This window comes from Gymnogyps californianus, chromosome 1 (assembly GCF_018139145.2).
Source record: "Gymnogyps californianus isolate 813 chromosome 1, ASM1813914v2, whole genome shotgun sequence".
Taxonomy (NCBI): domain Eukaryota; kingdom Metazoa; phylum Chordata; class Aves; order Accipitriformes; family Cathartidae; genus Gymnogyps; species Gymnogyps californianus.
The window spans coordinates 24,551,535-24,574,605 of record NC_059471.1 but is presented as its reverse complement, the minus strand read 5'-3'; the positions used below and the strand labels follow the sequence as shown (position 1 = coordinate 24,574,605).

Here is a 23,071-nt window from a genome sequence, read left to right as displayed (position 1 = left end):
ATCCTCCACAAATTATGAAAAGCTTAATAACATACCTTGCTCATCAACACTGGCCACACGACAACCTTTAAATTCACACGAATCAGATTCCGAATGTGGTAATACAGGATGAATAGGCGATTCAGAGGTTACTTCTTTCTGTATTTTTTCTTCTTGATACAGTAAAGTATTATTTATTGTATAAATAAACCTCTTGGATCTCTTTCTCAAGCTGGATAACATATTTAGGCTTTTAAAGCCAGACTTTGTAAGAGTATTTTCACTATTTGTTAAACGTAGGTCATCGCAATTATCTGGAGAGGTAGCACTACATACAAGCGGGTGAGACAGAACATCAGTTACGACAGATTTAGAAGTTGCTTTTAAATGCTTGGAAAAGCTGCCACTGTAGACTACGGAATACTCCGTGACATTTGTACTTTCAATTAAAAAAGAATTACAGTTTAAGAAGCTCATTTTGGAAACCTTCTCAGCTGCACATCCTTTTACTAACTTTGGATCTTGAACACTCAGAGACACAGATTTTACTGGAGTTATTTCAGATGTTGGGTTGTTTTCAGAATTTTTCACTTCATAGCACTTTTCTGACAAATTGACACTCAACAGCTTTTGTGCTTTTATCAAGCCTGAAGTATTCAGTAAAGATGTTTCCACAGCATCATCCTTGGTCATTAGTGCTGACTTCTCATCTAAATTTTTCTCTCTACATAAGTCAGAGGGTGGAGAGCTACATATAGACATTTCCAAGTGAGTTACATCAAGATCAGATAAGTTCAGTTGAGACCACTGGCTTGATGAAGACTGCACATCTTCTTTCACAGGCTTCTCGTTCTCAGATGAGTTGTGTGTTCTATAATCTTGCACATCTCCTGAGATCTTAAGTGACTCCAATTCCTTTTCATGTCCTATTAAACAGCCATCTTTACCATCCCCTGTATCTTCATCTGTGTTTTGGAATAAAGAATCCTTCATTTCAGAGTGGCTTTTTTCAGTCCAGCTAGTTGTTTTCACTTCCTGTGAAATGCCAGTCTTTCTTCTAATAGGCTGCTCAGAAGGAACATCTCCCTTTCCTTGTGCTTTATCTGTGTTTATTGCACATTTCTCTACTGCATCCAGAGCACGTGGCATCAGCAGAAGAGTTCCATTGGACTCAGCAGGCATGTTGAATGTATCCTCAAAGCTGTTCATCTCACCAAACAGCCCATCTAACATCTCCGACTCTAAATAGTTTAGAGAAGACAGGGAGAAGAAAAGAAGCAAAAAAAAAAAGTTTTAGGAAATAACTTAGGAATAGCGATGTGTTTTTATAGGTAAATACAGCTTTCAATTTTATGGCAATTACCTTTACTCAGGAGTGAGTTTGGAAAGATAAATCTACATGTCTTTAAAGTAGGTTACTCTCCAACAGCAGCTGTTGGAGGAAACAGGAGGCAAAGGACATACATGCAGATGCCCTGGCCTCCTGAGGACTGTGGTGGTTAAGCAGGTTTCCAAGATGAAACCTAGCTGTCTCAAAAGAATTTTTTTTTCTACGGACAGGAGAATGAGCAGTAAGTTTTACAAGATAAACGTCTGTATTTTTTCCTCCAAAATTTATACCAGATGGTATGCACCAAACACCTTAAGAAGCTACCTATTTTTGTCTATAACTGGCAGCTAAGGAAACTGTTATTTAAGGATTAATTTATTAAACTATCTTTTGCTTTCATATAGAATAGTATAGTATCTAGAAAGATTTAGAAAAGATTCTCAGTTTTTTAATTGATTAGGAAATTTTAAAGAAGTTCCACATGATTGGCACAAATATTAGAATAATAATGAGAATTTTTTGTGTATGGAAATATGCAGTGGGGGAAAAATAACCTAAACTCTTTGTAGACAGCCTTAAAAGCTTATACATACCAAACAAAAATATTACCTTCTCAAATGTATGAAACTAGACTCTCTATTAAAATATTTCACACTCAAAAAGATAGGTAGGTTTTATTTTGAGCGTACTTTTTAAGGCTTTTCATATCAAAGAAATCGTAACGAAGTACCTAGAAAACACCTTGTCCTCTGTTTTCCTTGGGCACATAACCAATAGCTTAAATTTTTCCATAACTGTTTTTTAGGTACAATTTCTATAATTTAGAATTATTTTCCCTACTAAAACTTTTAAATAACCTAGTGTCTGAAAGACTTTCCATTTGGAAGTCCACAGAAGATTTCCCAATACTTGGTCACACACATCCCACTATTTGTAACACATCCATTAAGCATTCACGCCCACGCTGTAGGCATAAAACCACCTCTCTCTCATCACATCCCTTGAGCAGTTACTCATTCTTTTTACTTTCTGTTTTTTGCCTGAGTGGCAGAAGGTATCACTAAACAAGATCTCAAAAAGAAGAAACTAACACTACAGATTCAGTGTACAGGTCCTTTTCCTTTATTGAAGGGCATTCCTCTGGAGTAACTTCTGTATCCACATCCTTTCATCCTGTAATAATTTGTCAACAGAGCTTTCTAAAAAGACACAGTTGTATTTCTTTTTACTTAAACAGGAGCCATTACCTTTAATCAAAAAAAGAAAACCAGGAGTATCTGAAAGATTGTAAAGATACTGGTTGTACACTGAATAACCTGATGCTAGGGGGAAAAAAATAATAAAAATCAGGGAAGTTCATTTTGACTTCTAAACTCACTGGAGGGTCAGGGAAATGACAACCCCCAAAATAAGGGCTGAACAACACAATTCTCCTGTTTTCCCAGTAAGTGCCCTAACTAGACAATAATGACTTAATTTGTTTTCTTAGAGCCTCGTCTTCTGGGTAAATAATACAATACTTAGAAAAAAAAGAGGCTAAACGTCAGATGTTTCTGCTCTGGAATCACATATTGACTGAATGTTAGAGCATATTGCCACATTTCAGGTTGGAATCCTTATAAGCAGAGGGTATTGAACCCATTTCTCCTACTTCTTGAATAGTTCTAGACACTGAGGTTAAAGATGAACCATTTACTCTGATCAGGGTTATAAAGGGACTGAATGATGTCATTTTGTTTTTTGAATTAAAGAGTTTAAATATTAAGTTTTGGGCAACAGGCCAGGATAAAATACCTAAAATGTTACAGAATTCCACGTTTCCCATTAGTTTTTCAATTTAAATAGCTTCCCAGTCAATATGCTGATTACTATATATTTGAAGAATCTTAACTCTGAATCCAGGTTACACGCCTACAGCAAAGCTGTGAATTCTGCTACAAGGGCCAGATGCCTAAAGCTTACTGTTACAATGTTACAATGACCAAGCTTAGACCTACTTAAAATAGGGACATGAACTTTAGGAATTAATGATTGGGTTATAAATGAATATGCTTAACAACTATATGCAAATTTAGCTCCTTTTGTGAAATTCCTAAGTGTTAATACATGACAGTACACATCTTGCAGTCCATGGTTACTCTAAATGTAAAACAGTTTTAAAAAGTTTTCCTTCCCCCCCCCAATTATTACAACTAAAAATCAAAAAAATCCAGAAAAAAACCCTTTGAAATATTTGGTAGTTCTTGTACTTTGGACTGAGTGCATATATTCAGTCTCACTGTTATTAAGGACACAACTTATACAATATAAATAATCTCTTTATATCCTTAAAATTATGTAGGTATTCAAATCAATATTATGATCTCATTTTCTTACACACAAAATGTATACCTAATAACACTGATTGCCTTTCATGATCATACAACACTATTCCAGAGAAAACCAACATTTGAAAGCTACAAAGGTAGACGTTTGAGCTATCCTTCTTTTCCCATTGCATCTTCAAATGCCAAGTTAACTATTATCAAAAAGGAAAGACAGAGGGGAAAAAAAAAAAAAAAGACATTTGCAAAAGTTATTTTGTACTTTAAAAGAAATGGATTTCTTCTTCCTCTTATTTTTACTCATTGTTTTAACTAGCCTTCTCTACTGTGGTATGGGATGTAATAAGCCATTTTGGAACACAGAAAAGGACATTAATTTGCCCTTAATTTCTGAAAGTATTTTACTGACTACAGATTACTTGACTACGTTTGCTACCAACTACATTCTTCTCAGCATGTCTGAACATACAACATAAAAATAGCAGTATGTATTACTCTGCAAGCAACAATGCTTCCTCACCCCAGCGTTCTCAGCCCTCCTCATCAAATTCTAAACTAATCCTCTCACAATTCTTACACGTACCACCAAACAATATTTTTAGGGCAGTCTATTCAATTCAGATAAGGAGACATACAGTCCTAAGGATATCTTGTCCTGTCTAGCCTGTGTCAATCTCTACAGCACCCTTTTACACCCACGCATGCTGAACAAATTTGTTAATATTCTTCCCTTCTGCCATCATTTCTCAACAAAAATCAAAAAGCTCACACTGAAGTGTACACTTTCACTTGTTCAATAACACCATCTAAGGACACAGAATGAAAACATTTTTTTCCCTTGGCTGAATATTTTCTGCGTACATTTAAAAAAATTATCATTTCTTTTTCCTAAAGGATCTGTCACATTTTGAACTACTAATAGGTGAAGTAAATGAAGAAAGGATATAGCAAGATTAGAAAACAAGCTCACCACAGAATAATGAGTATTGGGGTGAAACTTCATGATAAAGCTAAACCTATTCAATAGCCAGAAGTAGTAGTCTTGCTCCCCCTTGAGCCTGTACCATTTTCTCTTTCAGCTCTCCCATACAGTCTCACACCTTCACTAACACCGGTACTAATCTGGTTGTCATCCAGTGGCATGGCAACCTGATTTAATTCACTGACTCAGCAGAAACCGATTCCCTTTTTTAAGGCTAGATTAGTTTTACAAAGTTGAATCAATTCAGGAAGTGGGAGTACACAATTGGCAGAGGAAATAAGCCATAGGATCAGCTCAAGACATACAATATAACTTTATTCTCAGTCTTGCTTCACAGTATACTCAGTAGTAAAGTATCAATGCATACCAAAATCTGTGATGTCATCTTCAGCCTTTAGCTTCACTGTCTCTGGTATGGACAGCACACTTGTATCACTCGTCCCAGGACATTTATCATGGTTGGAAAAAACGTTGTGCAAAACCTGTAAACCAAAAACATAAGCTGTTACATACATTACCTATCAGTAAGTGTCACTTCAACAGTAAAGCAAGCAACTCTAAGCATTTACTGCAGTATCTGAATAATTCTGCATCTCTTAAAATGAAAGGTAACATTTTCACAGGTACACTTGAAAATAAATAAGCAGATAATCCCCATTTTCAATGCAAACCAGGTTCCATTCTATAATCAATTTAAGGGCAGCGAATGGGTTCAGCAGTTTACTATAAGCAAGCCTCTCAAAAAGGAACAAAGGACATATAGAGGCAGGAGAAAGACATTTTGCTTATTTTAACTTGTAACGGTTTGTTAACTGTGAAGTTTTAGGCAGTTAAGAATCAAACGTAAATTTGTAATTGAATCCTATTAGCACCATTCTCAGTTTTCAGTCTGAATAATCATTCAGCTTTCAAACACACAGAGTAAAATTACAATTTTTCAGGAACTCTCCCTTTCCTAACAATATCAAAGGACTGAAATTAATACTCAATTTCAACTCTTGGTATAGTGGTTGAGCACAAGTTATTGGACGATATAAGCCAAACAGTAACTCCCAAAACTTTGACAGAAGAGGAAGAAAAATAAACAAACAAACCCTCAGATAAGTAGCACATTGCAATTCCTAAGTTTGATCTCTCTTTGAATGACTCCCACTGCTGTTGAGTCCAAGTGATTTTGTTTTTTTTTAAAAACACAGCAAAAATATTCCTCAAAGGGGGTTATTTGTGAAAATACAGTCTACAGCCAGGTTTTGCAAGTTTAGTTTTGTGAACAGTAACTTTTAAAAATAGCCAGATAGGAGGGCCTAGAATGAAAATGACAGAATTCTTAATTCTTGGGTCAAGGAACGTAAACATGTAACTAAATAGCTTAACTGAAATTAAAGAACAGCACAGCTCTTAAAACTACTTACTATCTCAGTTCTTTCATCCTGTCGCTTTGCTCCAGAAATAGAATCGTTCTCTCTAGCTTTAGAAGAAAGACAGACAAGTCAATTCATTTGCTCCTAAGCCATTTGCTGAGTGTGTTCATATATGGTTGTGTTTTGGGAGGGTTTTCTTTGGATTATTTTAAATGCAACTGAAATCTGTAAACAAAAAATTACTAAAAACTAACCAAAAGTTCTAACTAAAAAGTCCTACAGGTGAGGCTGAGGGACAGTGTACAAAAGCAGTTTCATAACAGCATAAAATAACCTAAATCATAGGTTGTAGTTGCTGCTATGTAGGTAGACTGGTTACCACCCTGAGGGTACCATCACTGCCAATCCCCTTTCCAGCAGTTATTCAAGGCACTACTCTCTAATTTTTTCTGTCAAAGTATCTGGATGAGATCTTCAAGCCTCTGTCAGGAATTCTTTTTTTTTCCATTTCCTCCCACAAGAGCAGTAATATGGTTTCACCTACATTACAAAATGAGAAAGTGAACCCTATTTTTAAGATGCCTAAAGAGCAGTATATTCAAATAACATGTTTCATAGACATGGCATCTAGGTTCCATGTAGCAGCCAAATGACTCACTCGTTCCTTTTACAGGTGCCAGTTGGCAGAGAGTGGGCATCACTACTATAAAATACTAGGCTCATCCAGGAAGTGGGAGAATGAGAAGGAGAGCTCAAACCACAGCTCACCTCCCAGAACATCATCATTAAGCTATGGGTACTTTCCCCAGCCTTCCTTTTCAGGTCACATGATTCTGAACCAATGAACACCCAAAAGGGCACAACTCAGTAGCCTTGTGAATAGCACCACCCCCTCCCTGCCAACAGAGAAATCATAGAATATCTCAAGTTGGAAGAGACCCATAAGGATCATCGAGTCCAACTCCCTGCTCCTCGCAGGACTACCTAAAACTAAACCGTATGACTAAGAGCATCGTCCAGATGCTCCTTGAACTCTGGCAGGCTTGGTGCTGTGACCAATTCTTGCATGAGGAGATTCCCATTTCTTGCATGCATTCTTAATATGCTTTATACAGTGATAGTTTAACAACATTAAAAAGAGCAGTGTCAGAAGACAAGCAGACATCCAGTTCTTCCCATTTTCTCGAGAGTTTTCATCAACAAATCATAAAGTCAAATTTCATTTTGCTTATCATATGCTAATGAAATCCCACTTACAGCAACACCTTAGGTCAGGGCTTGATGTTTAGCCTTAGTGCCACTTAAACAGTTATCAGCCCCTCATTCTCATTCACAGTTATGCTGGCACAGCTGTTTGTGCAGCTGCGCAGTAAACGGGGTCCAGGAATTGCCCTGTCCAAATAACCCAGGAAATACGGTTTTCAACTGGATCAGTACGTCTGTCTCACTGCATCAATACGATGGTAGGCACAGTGAGAGGGGTTAAAAATGCTGAAGCCAGCACTGCTGCTGGAAAGTTTACTCAACAGGCTACCTCCTTAGACTTCATAAACATACTCACATGACTTAACCTAATAGTATCTAGTTTTGTGATAGTGCAGAGCAATCATTATCTAATCCTCTTTCTATGCTTTGCTATGCTATTTCTAAATTTATATTCCCTAATCCCTTATACAAAGGAAGAAAACTTTTGAAAAGCAATGACACATTTAATTTCATTTCTTCCTTTTAGGGCTGCATTATTTAAAGTCACCCACTAAGGATCACTGTAAGAGTTTTGTCCTTTTTAATAAAAAAAAAAAAAATCAGTTCACACTAAGTGAACTTCCAGTGTCAAAACCAGAAGTTTTCAACCCTTAGCAACTATTCATTTTTAGAAATACCTATTATCACTGTTGCACCAAGTGTAGGAGGTGTGGCTAAAGAACTTGACCAGGACATATCCGGATCCACTTCTGCTCCCAGACTTTCAGAAATACGTTTTGGAGTTCTGACCTAGAAATATATTTAATAATTATTATTTCTATGCAGAATTCTAAATGTACTACTCAGGAAAAATAAAATAAAATGCAGGAATAAAGTATTTACCTCCAAAAGTTTTGGTGTGCAAAACAAGCTTCCATATGGTCCTAAAAAACATTATGTAGTAAGGACATTAAGTAATACCTAAGACATAAGGCTTTATATCTACAGATATCAAATATTTCGTAAAACCAGAAAGTGAAAATACAAACCAGGAATATTATTTCTCTGAGGTGTTCTGTAAGTATTCCTTAAAATAGTTGGACTGCAAAACAAAACCAAATAAAAAAATATTAATTTCACTTCTCAGTTTCTGAAAATAAGTAAATATTTCAGACATTACATATATTATGGCCTCCATTATTTTCTTTCCTTGCAACCATGGCTATATCCCTGACTAAATAAAATGTAGATTTCTTCTAACCAGTCAGTATTTTAAACCTTACCATAAGTTTATTTCAAACTTTAAAATGCTTCTTTTGTGAAATATGTTAATTTTCAGTGATGGTTTGTCTGACAAATAGCATAACAGATATATAACCGTGCATTTCTTAATATGCTGTATGAAACTATGGAAATTGGCTTAACTGATTTTAGTTAAATAATTAGTTTAACTGTTCTTATAATCAACCTGAGCACTTTGAGCAGATTTATCTGATAATAAATTTGTAAATGTATATACATTTAAACGTGGAAATCAAGGCTATTACTAAAAACAAAATCTCAGTAATTATAAATAGCTTTACAAATTACGACTTGAGAAGCACATGATACATCACTACTACTCTTTCTTGCACTGGATGTTGAGGATTTGGGAAGCTGAAATAATGTCAACAAATGCCATATGCCAGCTGTGAGGGAGTAGAAAAATAGAAAGGAAGAACACCTGAAAGCAAGGAAATTTTCAAAATTAGCTAGTGTTTTATTTTCAATTCACTTAGCAGCCTACAAGTATCATAACATACAAGATTATTCACTGCTCTGAAAAAGTCTACCAGTCAAATATGGTGGTTTTAATATTGCTTTTTGCTTAAAATCCAGTTTATTTTGTATTTGTGTTGACATATTTAGCATACCTAGCAGCAAGGCAGTTGCAGCAGGTACCAGGAGGAGAAGCAAGTATTTCATTTTCTTGATCTATTTTTCTTCTTGTGATACTTGGGCTTATCAGATTCTCTCTGCCTACAACACAGAATAGAATAATCAACACAACTTTGCAAAACTACAAGTAACAGTTTCAATTTTGAAGTTTAAAGACAAGCTTTAAAAAAATTATGCAACATCTGATTTTTAGTTAAAAAAAACCCCCAAAACCCAACACTACTTTCTCCTCTAGTGTTTTGAACATGTTCAAATTCTATATCCAAACAATGCTAAACACATTTCAAATGCACAGCCAAAAAGCCCTCATTATGTCACTTTATTCACTTGATATATACATGTTTCAGTATATTTCCTTAATATTATTCAAGTCACATATTCCATTTCAGTTTTAATATACTGTATCGGGTGTTTCTTGTCATTGCAGAAGTTATTCTTAGGAGAAACTCAATACATGCAAACATACGTTTGTACCAGCTTTCCCTCAAATTTACTTAAGACATACGCTTCTTGATTTGAATAAGCAGCATAAAGCAAAAATTATTTCTGGAACTGTTAGTGGAGGCACTGTCACTGGTAGCAGTAGCTATTTATATGCTATGCATCTCCAGGCAAAAGAGAAAGTGTGCCCACCAAAGCAGCAGAATCCTCTGAACAGTGAGCCCCTCACATGAACAAGCAACTACTCAAAGGAATTCCTACTCAGATCCAAACAACTTCCGTATCAGAAATTACACCTAGGTTTCTGCGTTTCTCTCTGAGTTCCTGAGTCCATATGCACAGCATAGCTGCACCTCAGTACCATACCAAGGTGAAATCCATCAGCTTCCATCCATGCTCTTGTTTTCATAAGAATAAAACCTAGGTACACAAGCCAGTTGGCTCTATCCAAGAAAACCAGGAGAAGATCTCAGGCCAGCCACAGGTAAACTTTGGTAATAGTCATCTTCCCTTCCTTAGGGAGTGTATACAAACATCCACATGCACAAACACAGAGCAAAAGTAACCATTTTGAAACAGAATAATCATAAGGTTCCTTTGTTCGCAATTTATGAAATGCTACCAAGAATTCACTAGGGACTTAACACTATAAAAGTCCAAATAGCTAAATTTAGAGGAAACATGTTCTCAGCTGAGAATAAGTTGAGCAGAAGTTCAGCAGTAAACTTAAGAAAAACAAACAGGGTAACAATATTCTATGGAAGCACTGTAATAAAGTATATTTGAACAGTAGTACAGTTCTACACCTTTAAAGAGTTTGCTTTAGGATCTAAGAACAATTCTGGTAATAAAGGGAGTCTTGTGTTTGTCTGTAACCTGTTTAGAAAAGCTTATCTTATTGGTAGGAGGGCACAGACACAGTAGATGTACAAATCAGATATTGCAGGAATGGGGTTAGGTATTCTTCCATAGAAGAGATTCTTACATACAATATTGCCTACGTTCTCCATAGAAAAGATTCTTCTCGCTGTCCAAGGAGGATAGGTACTATGGCTTGCAGGTACATCAAAAAGGAGCAGTGTGATATGTACTTTCGTGACGTACCTGGGATTTGGAAATAATGTAGCGAGAAGTACCTCACAGAAGTAGTAGAATTCCTTGTTTCCAAATGGAGAAGTGTAGCTTCTTTCCATTAGTTTTACTAACTCAAAGAGCTTAGTGCTTCTAAATCTTTCTAAGAAAGGTTAAGGAGTGCCCCACAGATTGCCTCATACTTGAGCATGATAAGCATCATTTTCTCTCTTGAAAAGATTTTCAGAGATTTTGCATAAAACAAAAATCAGACTGCTAAAAAAATTCACTCTGATTCTCAGTCAACAAGTTACACTAATAAGCTCATATGCTCTTTATATGAACAATATTTAGAGTATTAGGACCATGACAATATCTTTTCTACAGGGAACTTTGCATATACATTACCAGTTTATTGCAAAGCTGAATTCATTATTAAGATTAATTCTGCATTTTTATAGGTGGTCTTCAGAAGCCTGCTAAGATAAGCTTTTTAGTCATACAATTTCTGCAGTAGCATTATCTATTACATTAATAATCATCAGGTACAACAAAAGGTAAAAAAAAAAAGTCTCTTGCTTCTGGAGAGCACAAGCAGCCTTTAAGTACCACTTAAAAAATTACTCACTTGCTCCTATTTTTTTCTGATCCAGTTCTTTTCCAGGAGAAGAATAAGGTGGCAATATTACATTTTGTTCTTTAAAAATCAGCGGAGTTGATGCCAGCTGACTGTACGTAGAGGGTTTTGCCCTTGGAGTTTTAAAAGATGTTTGATCAAGCCAGCCAAAGGGATCATCAAGTTCTCCTAATAATTTAGGCTCATATGGGGGTGCTTCTGCACTGAGTTCTTCAAACCAGTTGAGACTGATAGGCCCTAAGTCTATGAAGAAAAACATACAGAAAACCACATGAAAAGGAAAAAAGAAAAAAAAAAAGGAAAAAAGGATCCTCCATGCAGGATGTGAAAATACATTAGGCATTTAAATGCTAGCAGCAAAACACGTTGCCCCTTCCACTGTCATACTTCTATTTATTTTGTTTCTAGCTAGCTTTGAACTGATACCCACAAAGTATAAAAGAATACCTGCCCAAATTCTCAGACCATTAATAAAACTAACCAAAGAGCAGATAAATATCCAGTTTGTTTAAAATTAAAAGTATACTTCTGGCTTTTAGTTTATCTCTTATTTTACTCAGACTGGCAAGTTAAACAGATTCCTTTTAACATTAATAAATCATACTACTACAGGTGCATTTGGCAAAAGACTAAACCTGGTCTGCATGTGGGTACATATGGAGACCACAGCTAAAAAACAAGTACAAAAAAGTAACTGAGCACATATTATGAAAAAAGCTACAAATAAAAATTTAAAGAAATAGCTAAAAAAGTAGAAGAGCAGCTAACAAGTTGCATAATGCTTTTCTATGGAACATACAGCAGATGTACATAAAACATCAATGTCCAGAAAGCAACCCTAATAAAAATTATTTACTGTAGGGAAGCTGTACCTGATTCACTGCAACGTGCCTTAAATATTTCAAAGAAAGTTGGTCTTTCCACAGGTTTGTAAGCCATTTTCTTATCTATAACATTACTGGAACAGTTGTTGAAAAACCTGAGAAGAAATAAGAAAACACTTTCATACAGGGCTATTCTAATATCGTGCGGCTGCAAGTCTTCGGCCTGCTTTCCTGCATTTCTTGGTAGGTGTGTCATAACCCAACCTGTTTAGCTTTAGGACTACGATGCGTGTGTTCAAATGCCGCAATGATGAACAAGGTACGAAAACAACAGACAGGAAGAGCACAGGGAATTATACCAGAGATAATAAAAATACTCAGCAAATACAGGAGAAAATCAAGATGGAATGGGCAGAACACTTTCGAGGTATTTTAAACACAAAAAATCCACACTCACTACTATATGTTAGGATAGAATATATACTATTACACAGAAACTCTTACAACCATTACAACTCATGTGCCAAAAATGTGATTTAGAGTTGCTTGCAGGCGGAGCAGACACTGCCAGTTTCACAGTTGTATTAAAAAACAGGTATAAGTAAGATTGCCATAGAAATTTTCCTGTTTATTTTAACACATTTATTGTTTCCACTGTAAAATCAGCTTCCCACGTGATGGCTGTTTTATACACACTGCCTTACCAAAATGATGGGAAAGACAGGCATTTAAAAAAAGGGGAAAGGCTACCCTCAGACAGAAAGTCAAGAAATTTAAAATTGCCTCAGAAGTACATTTTAAAAGGCGAAGCGACCTATCCACGCTGCTTCCCGTTAGGGAAAGCTCCTGCCGGGCAACCACCCACGCAAGGGGGCCCTGCCTGTGAGGCCGCCACTCGAGTCAGCCCGCAGAGCCCCGGAGGACGAGCCCCGAGCCCCAGCCCTCCCCACCCCACCCCCAGGCAGGCCGGTAACTGCAACCCCCCCGCGTAGGCTGTGAGGAGAACGGGCGGCAGCGGGAGACACACACACACCCACCCCCCGGCGGGGTTAAATCCCCAGGGGGCGGCAGGGACGCCCCCCAGGCGAAGGGGCAGCTCCCAGGGCAGGGCAGAGCCACACGCGGGGCGTTTACCTCCCTCCGGCCCCTCAGGCGGCACGGCGGCCACAGCATCGCCTCACACGCGGGGCGGGCGGGCGGGCAGGCCGGCCTCCCCCGCAGAGACGGCGGCGCGCGCGGGGGAAGGAGGGAGGGGAGGGAGGGGGCGGCGCGGCCCCGCCGAACGGCGCGCTCCGGAGGCGACCCTGCCACCCCGTTCAAAGCTTTGGCGCCAACGCACCCCCAGGCGCCTGCGCGCTGAGAGCATCCGCCGTTCCCGCCTTCCTCGGCCTCCGGCGTCACGGGAAGGAGGCGGTGTAATGGCCGCCGGCGGCCCTCCTCGGCGGCCCCCCGCTCCCCCCTCCCCGGGGCGGGGGGACGGAGGGATGGAGGGACGTGGGCGGGAGAGCCGCCGGTGGAGGAAGTGTGATGTCTCCTGTGAACGCCCTCCCTGCCTGGCTGGTGCCTCACGGCACAAAAAGGGAGTGTCCTGGGCCAGGCGTCAGCTGCCTTCTTTTATTCGCACGTCCCTATACACGTGAGAAATGAAGTGTCACGTCCAAGGTCGGCATATTCCAACTTACTGTTCGATAGCAGTTAACACCAGTGTCCCAGAAAAAGGCTCCAGAAGTCTTCCCGTGAGCAGCAGCACTGTGATGGAGTGTCATTGCCTGTGGCGGTCTTGACCTCATCTTTTTAGGTGGTTTTGTAGGCCTTGACACATGAAATTATTACGGTTGTTGATGTTATAATAAAGAGAATATGATTATCCTCCACATACATGTCCATTCTCGTTTTGACTCTTGATAAATTCTTGGCCTCAGCAATGAGTCCACAAAATAACTTCAAGTTGGGTGGAAAATTCTTCCTATCACCGATTTTGAGTTAGCCATCCTTCACGTTGGCTGTTCATCTGCTCGTTTGTTATAAAGGGGTTTCTTCCTACCTCTCCAGTCCTTATTTTACACAGTTTTATCACACCACCTACTCACTCACCTGTCACCTTCACACAATCAGTGTCTCTTCATACAATAATTTTTCCATGTCCCTCCTCCTTCCAACAAACTTCTTCAACTTCTAATCCTGCAGTGTTCTGGGAAGCTGCAGTAACTGGTTCTTCCCAAGGCATTTTAGAGGAAGCTAAACCGTTGTTTTGAACGATGGCATGTAGTTTCCAATTTAATCTCCATCCCCCCCCCCGCGATGCACCCCAACAACTTATTCTTTTTGCAGCCACGCTGCAGTCTTAAGTTCTAACTTGGTCATCTCGATACTCCATTTTTGCTTTGAGTTGGTACACATGGTGCTTTGAAAACACAAGCATAACGTGGAGCCTTGAGCCATCTTGCTTTTAACTATGATGAATGTGTGTTTCCTGAATCTCAGCCCCTTTTTGTTCCATAAAAATGTTGTTTCTTACTGATTTATTTCAGACACTTGAAAGGATCTTTCCCAAATACGCTGTGAACGTTTAAAGACATCATCCCTACCAGCTGTTCTCTAGCCCTTATCTTGTTGGCCCGTTGAATTTTATAATGTAAAGGTGGTGAGGAGTCATGCAAAGAAATTATTTTGCATCACAACAGGTCCAGGGATTTGGGGATTCTGCAGTCTCTAAAGACTCACATACACAGTTTGGATGATTTAATTATATGATTTTAACTATATTACCTTAGAATTGAACTAAAGTGATGCAATTATGGAAGAAGGACTATTAGTCTAATACGTAAGTGCTTGTATTGCTAAAATTTATTTCATTATACAGGTATTAAGCCACTTTTCCCGGTGTAACTGTTTTCCCTCCGGAGTGTTGTACAAACTGAAGTACATTCCATCTTTTCCTAAGCCAATTCAGTCGATAAAAAAGCTGCATGTAGACAATCCCCAAGTAATGCAGCAATGGGGATGCTCAGACCTTTTAATACCGATAAAGACTTCTTTTCAGCGACGTAATTGCCTGCATTCTTTGCTCGGTTGTCTGTGGGGTACTCAGTTTATCGGGGCTTTGTTAGTTTCCCAACCCCCCTTTTCCTTCTTTTAAGGCCATAAACAGCAGGAGTTGTGAGCAAGCAGGCTTCCCCTCACTATGAAAGCCATGGTTGTCCCAGCTGTGGCTGAATTACATCTATTCATCTTTACAGGGTCTTGCAGAGATGTGCTACTTCTTGAGCGCCGATTACTTCTCCGGGCTTACACAGCTCTGTCAAGATCTTCACCGATTTACAGCTACGTGAACAACCGGGACTTTATTCAGCCCTGGATTTGTCACTGCAGCCGCCAGCCCCGCGGCTGCGTTTCCCACCCGGGATCACAGAGGAGGGCCTCCACGAGCAGAGCAGGTCGGCCTGAGCACGCGTGGCACTGCTGCGGGCCAGCTCTGTACAGGCCCTGACCTTCTACAGAGGTCTTAATGAGGTAAGGAAGGGAAATCCTGTACGTGATGGCCAGAACAGGGGCTTCGTGGCCTGCGTGTCCAGGCTTCCCACGCCGCGTGCTCGGAAACCCATCAACTCCTGTTTCAGCTCAGCCACCGGGAAAAAGCTCCGGGAGCAGAGGCGAGGGCAGGCCTGCAGTGAAACCCTTTGCAACCAATCCCCCCCCTAGTTAGCCCCACCGGGCTGGGGCCAATTTCCTCATCAATTAGCAACAATTAGCAGCAGCTCTCCAGATAAGATAAAGGCGGGGCAGGCAGCCAGCCAGGGCTGACTCTTCTGTGGCTATGATCATGGAGAGCTTTGTCTATCCCCCCTTCAGCACGTACCAGAGCTTCAGGGGCAGCCTCACGCCGAGCCGCGGCAGGGACCCAACGGTGAAGCAGCCCAGCTGGAAGCAGAGCAAGAGCAGCGGCATCAGCCCCTTCCTCGGGGGGCCCCTCACCCCCCTGCCCTCTGACTACCTGGACAGCTACCGACGGGCCCAGCTCCAGGCCCTGCTGTCACAGGTGAGCCCCGGGCTGGCGCCGCGGCTGCGCCGGGCCAGCACCAAGGAGGTGGGCGTGCAGGTGAACCTGCGGGCTGACGCCGCTGTGCAGTGCTCGCTGGGGCCGCGCACGCTGCCGGTGGGCCGCCCCCTTAGCCCCGCTGCCCTCCGCACCCAAGGGCACCTTGCCCTCTACTCGCCCGCGCCGGACCGCCGCCTCTTCACGCTGCCCGAGGCCACCGGCCCCCGGGAGAAGGAAGAGGCGTCTGAAACGACCCCCGAGGAGCACAAGGCGGAGGATGGTAGCAGAGAGCAGCGGGAGGGCCAGGCGGAGGCCGCTCTGCCGAGCGAGGAGGCCGCAGCCCCCAGGCGGCGGGCTGCCTTCCAGGTGTGCAGCGCTGGGACACCGGGGCCTGAGGGGAGGCTGGGACCTGGTGCAGCCCGCTCTGGGCAAGAGGGGTGGGGGGCGAGCCATGAAGCAGGTTGGAGAGAAATCTGCTCCTCAGCAGCAAAAGGCACAGCGGTCCCCACCCTGGCTTCCCGCTCAGGCGTGCACGCCCCCCGCCCCGGGTTAGTAGTCCCCAGGTAGCTCTGTCTCCCTTGCAGCAGTGAGGCCTCCTGCGTGTGAAAAGAGATGGTGTAATGAGGGAGCTGGGCTGGGTGTTCTTGTGGTGCTGGAGGCTGCTCAGTGATCTTTCTCTCTGCAGTTTTTGGAGCAGAAGTATGGCTATTTCCACTGTAAAGACTGCAAGACCAGATGGGAGAGTGCTTATGTGTGGTGCATTTCTGGAAGCAACAAGGTAGTTAATTTCATTTCTTGCTCCTGAGACTTGTAAGAATGGCACCAAATCTGTGACAAATCAGATGTTTTGGCACAAATTTAAGTACCTGTACTGAATGCCCTGAGTAAGTCTAAGTAAGTGAGAACTTGCTTTTTTCAGGTGTACTTCAAGCAGCTCTGTCGCAAATGCCAAAAGGGCTTCAATCCCTATCGAGTGGAAGCAATCCAGTGCCAGGTAAGTTAGAGTTCTGTATCCTGGTAAGACTGCCAGAGTTTGTTGTATACTCTTAATAGTTTACAGTTGGCTGAATTCGATATTGACTTTATCTGGAAGAGAACTTGCTTTCATCAAAGCACTAGGAAATGTTATTTGGGAAAGGTGTCATGGGATAGGACTCCCACCTCCTGCAGATGGCTTACACGAACAGTTTCCTGTTCAGACAGTGTTATGCCTAGCTACACGTAGGGTAGGGTTTTGTGCTTCTAGGTGAGAAGGCTCTTGCAGCTTAATTCCACAGGGTTTTTAGAGCTCTTAAGTATATCAGCCCAAATGCGTTGCTATGATTAAGGAAAACTAAGTGTCAGTCTAACATGAAGTGAGCACCTTTGATCTACTACTAATAAAATGTCTTGTTTCTTAAGACCTGTTCAAAGACTCGTTGTTCCTGCCCTCAGAAGAAAAGACACATTGATCTCAAGAGACCTCATCGCCAAGAACTTTGTGGCCGCTGCAAAGGCAAGAGGCTTTCCTGCGATAACACTTACAGCTTCAAATACATTGTCTGATCTTTGTGCCCTCTTCTGTTTTGCACTTTGCACTTTGTCAGTCTCTTGCAATGTTTTGACTTTAGGCTTTTGACCTGGCATTGGATAATGGATAAAGACTTTTGTATTATTTATAAAGTATGTAACTTCATTGTGTATATATGCTGTGAATAAAGTTCCATGTAATTTTGTGCTAGTTTGTTACCCCTTAGTTTCATCTGGCTGGGATGAAAGAGGAAAGTACATCTGGAAGGAAACAGAACCTATTTGATTTCCTAAAGAAAGTAAGTTTTGGTTTTAGTCTGCCTCTAGGGAATGCTAAGATTAAAACTGTGACAGCAAGTTTTTCCTTCAGTCACTCAAACTGAACTAGTGTGGAAGATGCAAATGTTCTGGAGCATAAAGTCTGGAGTAAATGCAGCTGCAAGTGTCTCTTCCCACTGCCTCTGTCAAATGTATAAAAAAATCACAGCAGTTTGATCATTGAAGACTATATGCCAGAAGACTGTGTCTGTAAGATACGAGGGAAAAGCGTGAGCTTCACATGTTTTGCAAGTGAGGAGGGGAAAAACTTTTTGAGCTGGGCTATCTATGACAGTGTAACAAATTCTCTAGACTTAATGTGTCCTGAAAGAGGTAGAACAAGTCCCTGTGCCCCAGATTCAAATACAGGCTTGTGCCTCTGAAGCTTTCCAGTCATGTAAGGTATCGCCAGTGTAGATGGCTTAAATCTAACTGAAGGGAGTAACTGAATGTGCTTCCACGGAGACAAAATGCAGTTAGAGGAATCCTAATTAAAGTACCAGTGTTGTAGAAGTGCAGTGGGGTGTTAACTGCAGTTCATGTTGTCCCAGGCCTTCAGTGAGGCTTTGTAGGGAATATACTGTTTTCTACTCTACCTGAGGTATAGAAATGGTGCTAAGAAAGCTAGATGGTTACATCATGGGTTTTGTTGTATCTGTGAAGAATCATAAAATACTTCAGGGTGGAAAGAACCTCTGAAGGTTTTCGTACTCAGTGGAGGACCAATTGGATTGAGTTGCTCAAGGTAATGGTTAATGGATGGTACTCTACCTGCAGGACAGTAACAAGTGTTGTTCAGCAGGTGGTCTATCCTGGGACCTGTCCTGTTCAACCTCTTTACCAGTGACCTGGAAGAGGCAACAGATTGTACTTGTCAAGTTTGCAGGGGACACCAAACTGGGGGGACCAGCCAGTACAGCTGAGGGCAGTGCTGCCTTTTGGAGAGATCTCAGCTGGAGGGATGGGCCAACAGGAGCCTTGTGATATTCAGCAGGGACAAGAGCAAGTTCCTACCCCTGGATGGGGAGAACCCTTTGCAGTGACACAGACAGGGGACTGCTTGGCTGGGGGGCAGCTCATCGGGAAGCGCCCTTGGGGTTTGGTTGGCAGTGAGCTGGGTGTGGAGCCAGCAGTGGGCCCTGGCAGCAAAGGGCGGCAACAACATCCTTGGCTGTACGAACAGAAGTAGAGCTGGGGGAGCAGGGGAAGCGATTGTCCTCCCTTACTCAGCACTCACTGGACCGCATCTAGATTACTGTATCCAGTTTTGGACTCTCTATGAGAAAGATGTTGATCAACTGTAGGGAGTTCAGTGGAGGCCACCAAGCTCGTCACAGGGCTGGAGCACTTGTTCTGTGAGGAGACGTTGAAGGAACTGGGCTTATTCGGTCTGAAGAAGCGAAGAATTCAGGGGGACCTAGCGGTAGCCTGCCAGGTTATGGTTATTCAGGAAGGATGGAGCCAGGCCCTTCAATGCGGTGCATGGTAGTGGGCTGAGAGACAACATACATAAAATAAACCAAGATAGATAGGTTCAGACTGGATAAAGGAAAAGCTTTTCCACCATGAGAACAGTCAAGCAGAACAGGTTGTCCAGGGAGGCTGTGCACTTTCCATCCTTGAATGTTTTCAAGACCCAACTGGATAAAGGCCTGAGTAACCTCATTGATCTCATGGCTGACCCTGCTTCAAAGTGGAGATTGGACTAGATGACCTCCTCAGGTGCCTTCCAACTGGAATTCTCCTGTGATTCTGCATTCTGTAAAATATCCATGATTTTGCCAAGTGATAGAGCAGATCTCAGCTTTCACCAACCACTAAAATTTTTGCAGACCACCCTAATTACAGTTCTGAATATCTTTCAAAAGTGAAATACATAACTGAAATTTGAAGACTTCTCTAACCATTGCGGATTATTTTACTCAGAAAAATAGCTGTGTGATTTGCCTTGCATCTATTTTGTCCTGCAGCTACAACTGTGCTGCAGAGCTCTGTGGACTGCAAAATCCAAAAACCTGTAAAAAGTCAATTCTACCCCGTTTATGTATCAATACAAGTATTTTTCAAGATATACGTAAAATTGTGCAAGCATTTTGAAAATGAAAAAGGGGTGAAGGGGAGAGGGCTTTACTGGATTCTCAGAGCCGAGGCCGATATGGCAGGCTGGACAGCTTTTCTTTTACCTTTCATATGAGAAAAAAAACCCAACGAAACCCAAAGCTGGAACAAATAGGACCATTACTGATGTTTTTAACAGAAACAAACATTCACCTCCATTTTGGATTTTTTCAGTTATGAAACTGCTTTAGTCAATGTACTCTTCCTGGTTGAGTTGTAACTACAGACTGACAAAAAAATCCTTACATTTCTCACTGGTTTCTTTCAATGTAATGAACAGTTTCACCATAAACAATGAAAAAGGTGTCTTTTGGGGGCTGCTGCTGATGGATACCATCCACAACAGTATAGATTCAGACAAGAACACAATCTTCACAACAAGCACATACTCTGTTGTGGTTATATATGACTTTTATATTTTAGTTAAATGGATGTACTGATCCAAATATCAACCAAAGTTACTTCACAAAAACGGTAAGTGTATTTACAGAGTGAATAAGTTACATAGTTGTCAGAATAAAAGTGTCTCAGATGTGCAACAGATTTACATGCATACATTTAACACTGGACAGCAGTTAAATGTAAGAAAAAAACCATACAGGTATGACTTTTATATATACATTACAAATAAAATAAGACATCTCTTTAAAGAAACTTAACATGAGAACTTGCATTTCACATTAATATTTTTACTTTTTATACTCAAAATTTGTATTAAATAAAAATATGCATGCATAACAGTTCAAAAGATTTGACTCTGTGATGGGACTTTCTCCTACAAAATGGCAAGTTAAATTAGATCAACCATCCTTTAATAGTATAAATATATTCATAAAAGCAACCCTCTAGTAAAAAGCAGCCAAGGTCCTTAAAAAAAAAAAAAAAAGAAAATCTACCAAGACCATTCATGATGCTTGGGGGGCCTAAGAACAGACCTCTGCAATATGATCCAGTACCTTCAGAGACAGTAGCCTAGTAACATTAGGAAATGTACTTCATAGCAGCTCGTTGTTTTAAGATACAGTAATCATTCAAATTACAGTGTACATTAAACTGTAGTCCATTTACAATTTGTTTCATATACACAGGCTCTCAGCTTTTGACCAACAAGTTTGTGAGATTCTGTGGCCAGCTTCATTCTGCCCATCTTTCACTCAACCAAATAAGAGAAAAAAGGAAAAAATGTACAAGTTGTTTTTTTTAACAAAAAATATTATTTCGTGAAGGAAACATTGCACTTTTGCCAACCTAAAATTAATTTGTTATAAAGGAAGTATTGTTCAGTGTAGTAGGCTTTGGTATGCAATGGAAGTCACTTCTTCAGTAGTGAGTTGCAGTCGCTCAGTGAAATGCTAACTGATTTTTGTGCAACAGAGAACAAAGGATGTTGTCCTGGATGCTCTATGCTACCTTTGTCCTTACAGTATTGCTACACATTTGAAGTTCAGCCCATATCTTTTCAGAAGAAATCCTAAATGTAACAAGAGTGAGTACAGTTTGACCAAACCTTTGTAAGGCTGAGAAGACATTGAGCCACCTCACTCCAACAGGGCAGCACTCCCAGCTTGAAAGAGGACACAAGAGTCCTGTCAGAGACTTGTGCCGGAAATGCTGGAGTCTGGAAGAAAAGTATTGATGACCCGGTAACTCTGAGCTCTGCGAATCATGTCGCGGATCTCTATATTCAGTTCCATTAATTTGGTACAGATTTCAGTCAGGCTCTGGTTGGAGCCCACCAGTGCATAGGTGCCCGTCTGACCCAAGGTTTGGTGCCGGAAGTAAATGTTCAGTAGTGTCTGGACTTCATCGTCAGAGCTACTTCCAAAGATATCATTGGGCCACAAAATCCTGCAATCAAACAGGAAAAGAATGTGCGTATCATTATGGGTTTATTAGCACAGATGGAAACTAGGTGATAGAGATCTCTAAAATGAGAACTGACTCGCACACGCTTATAAGCCAAAAGCAACTCACTGTTTTACGCTACTTGTTTGTTACTCAAACTGTGGTATCAGGCACTGAAATCACATAAAAGCGCAATTCCTATTATCTAAAAAGAAAAGCTTCAGAAAACTCATTCAAATAAGTGAAAGTGAAGCTGGGCTGAATGTTAGCTGATGCCAGGGACACACACCTGTAAGGAATTAGCTCTATAAAAAGATTCTTAAGAGCCTCACAGAAGTACTTTTGATCTACGCAATGTAATTAATCATCTTAATTGTTGCAAGCATACATGTTTGTATTACTGATTTGATTTCGTTACTTGTGGCACACCCCTGCAAAAGTTCATAATATCAATGCCCCCATGTACCTTGTTGAAACATACTAAATTCATTATGCTGACTCAGCACATTACATTTAATATAAAGTTAGGAAGATAATAAATGCATACTTTTCTAATAACATGAAAGTCTAATATGAGCCATGTAGCAAAACTTGCCTGCATTCTCTTATTTGTCGGACGGCTTTAACAAGTTCATTGTTTTTCAAACACTCCAGCATGGACTGAATAGCTGCTTCTGTAGAATTGAATGTGGGCTCAGATTCCGTCATCAGAGGCTCAGCTGCGATTGCAGCAGTAGCATCCTTAAGATTTTTCTTCAACTCACTCAGTTCTCTTGACATATTTAACAGCTGTGCCGAGGAGAAAGATGAGAGATGGGTATTTTCATTCTCCATAGGGACCAAAGGGAGTAGGTATTTCAAGTCTGTTCTTACTACTACATTGGATGTACACATGATGGAAAAGACCCCATTTTAACACAAGGACATTTCTTGATCTCTGTGCTCTGTACAATATAGGGAAAACACAAACTACAGATTTTTAAGCTTTGTGCTTCCTTCAACCCTATGCTGTATTTTTGGCTTGCTAAAATGCAAGAGCACATCTAAACAGTCTTTTATTTTTCACCCCTGCTACTTTTTTCATATCATAGTGGAGAAGTTTAAGAAACCATATACTTCTCCTAGAAAGGATGTTGTTACTTATTTACAAAACACATGCAGGATCTGATA

General features: G+C 40.7%; 3 protein-coding genes across 4 annotated transcripts in view; 1 reads left to right on the top strand and 2 right to left on the bottom strand.

The window, feature by feature from the left end:
* Positions 1–13,423, bottom strand: part of BRCA2 (BRCA2 DNA repair associated) — a 42,061-nt gene extending 28,638 nt beyond the window's left edge. The window contains exons 1-10 of the mRNA XM_050914158.1: positions 13,412–13,423; positions 12,121–12,227; positions 11,240–11,491; positions 9,075–9,180; positions 8,211–8,263; positions 8,065–8,105; positions 7,860–7,971; positions 6,028–6,083; positions 4,983–5,097; positions 36–1,220 (exon numbers count right to left, since the gene is read on the bottom strand). Of these exons, the coding sequence (XP_050770115.1) occupies positions 36–1,220; positions 4,983–5,097; positions 6,028–6,083; positions 7,860–7,971; positions 8,065–8,105; positions 8,211–8,263; positions 9,075–9,180; positions 11,240–11,491; positions 12,121–12,187 (1,987 nt within the window). The 5' untranslated portion in view covers positions 12,188–12,227; positions 13,412–13,423. The remainder of the gene's footprint in view (positions 1–35; positions 1,221–4,982; positions 5,098–6,027; positions 6,084–7,859; positions 7,972–8,064; positions 8,106–8,210; positions 8,264–9,074; positions 9,181–11,239; positions 11,492–12,120; positions 12,228–13,411) is intronic.
* Positions 13,424–15,895: 2,472 nt separating this feature from the next.
* On the top strand, positions 15,896–17,831 carry ZAR1L (zygote arrest 1 like). Its single transcript, XM_050909440.1, has 4 exons — positions 15,896–16,477; positions 16,797–16,889; positions 17,031–17,105; positions 17,513–17,831. Exons 1-4 carry the CDS (start codon positions 15,896–15,898, stop codon positions 17,654–17,656), a joined length of 894 nt encoding a protein of 297 aa, XP_050765397.1. The 3' UTR covers positions 17,657–17,831.
* Positions 17,832–20,456: 2,625 nt separating this feature from the next.
* Positions 20,457–23,071, bottom strand: part of FRY (FRY microtubule binding protein) — a 176,810-nt gene continuing 174,195 nt past the window's right edge. For both annotated transcript variants that reach the window (XM_050901481.1, XM_050901473.1), the window contains 2 exons: positions 22,497–22,690; positions 20,457–21,904 (listed from right to left, as the gene is read on the bottom strand). In XM_050901481.1, the coding sequence (XP_050757438.1) occupies positions 21,646–21,904; positions 22,497–22,690 (453 nt within the window). In that variant the 3' untranslated portion in view covers positions 20,457–21,645. The remainder of the gene's footprint in view (positions 21,905–22,496; positions 22,691–23,071) is intronic.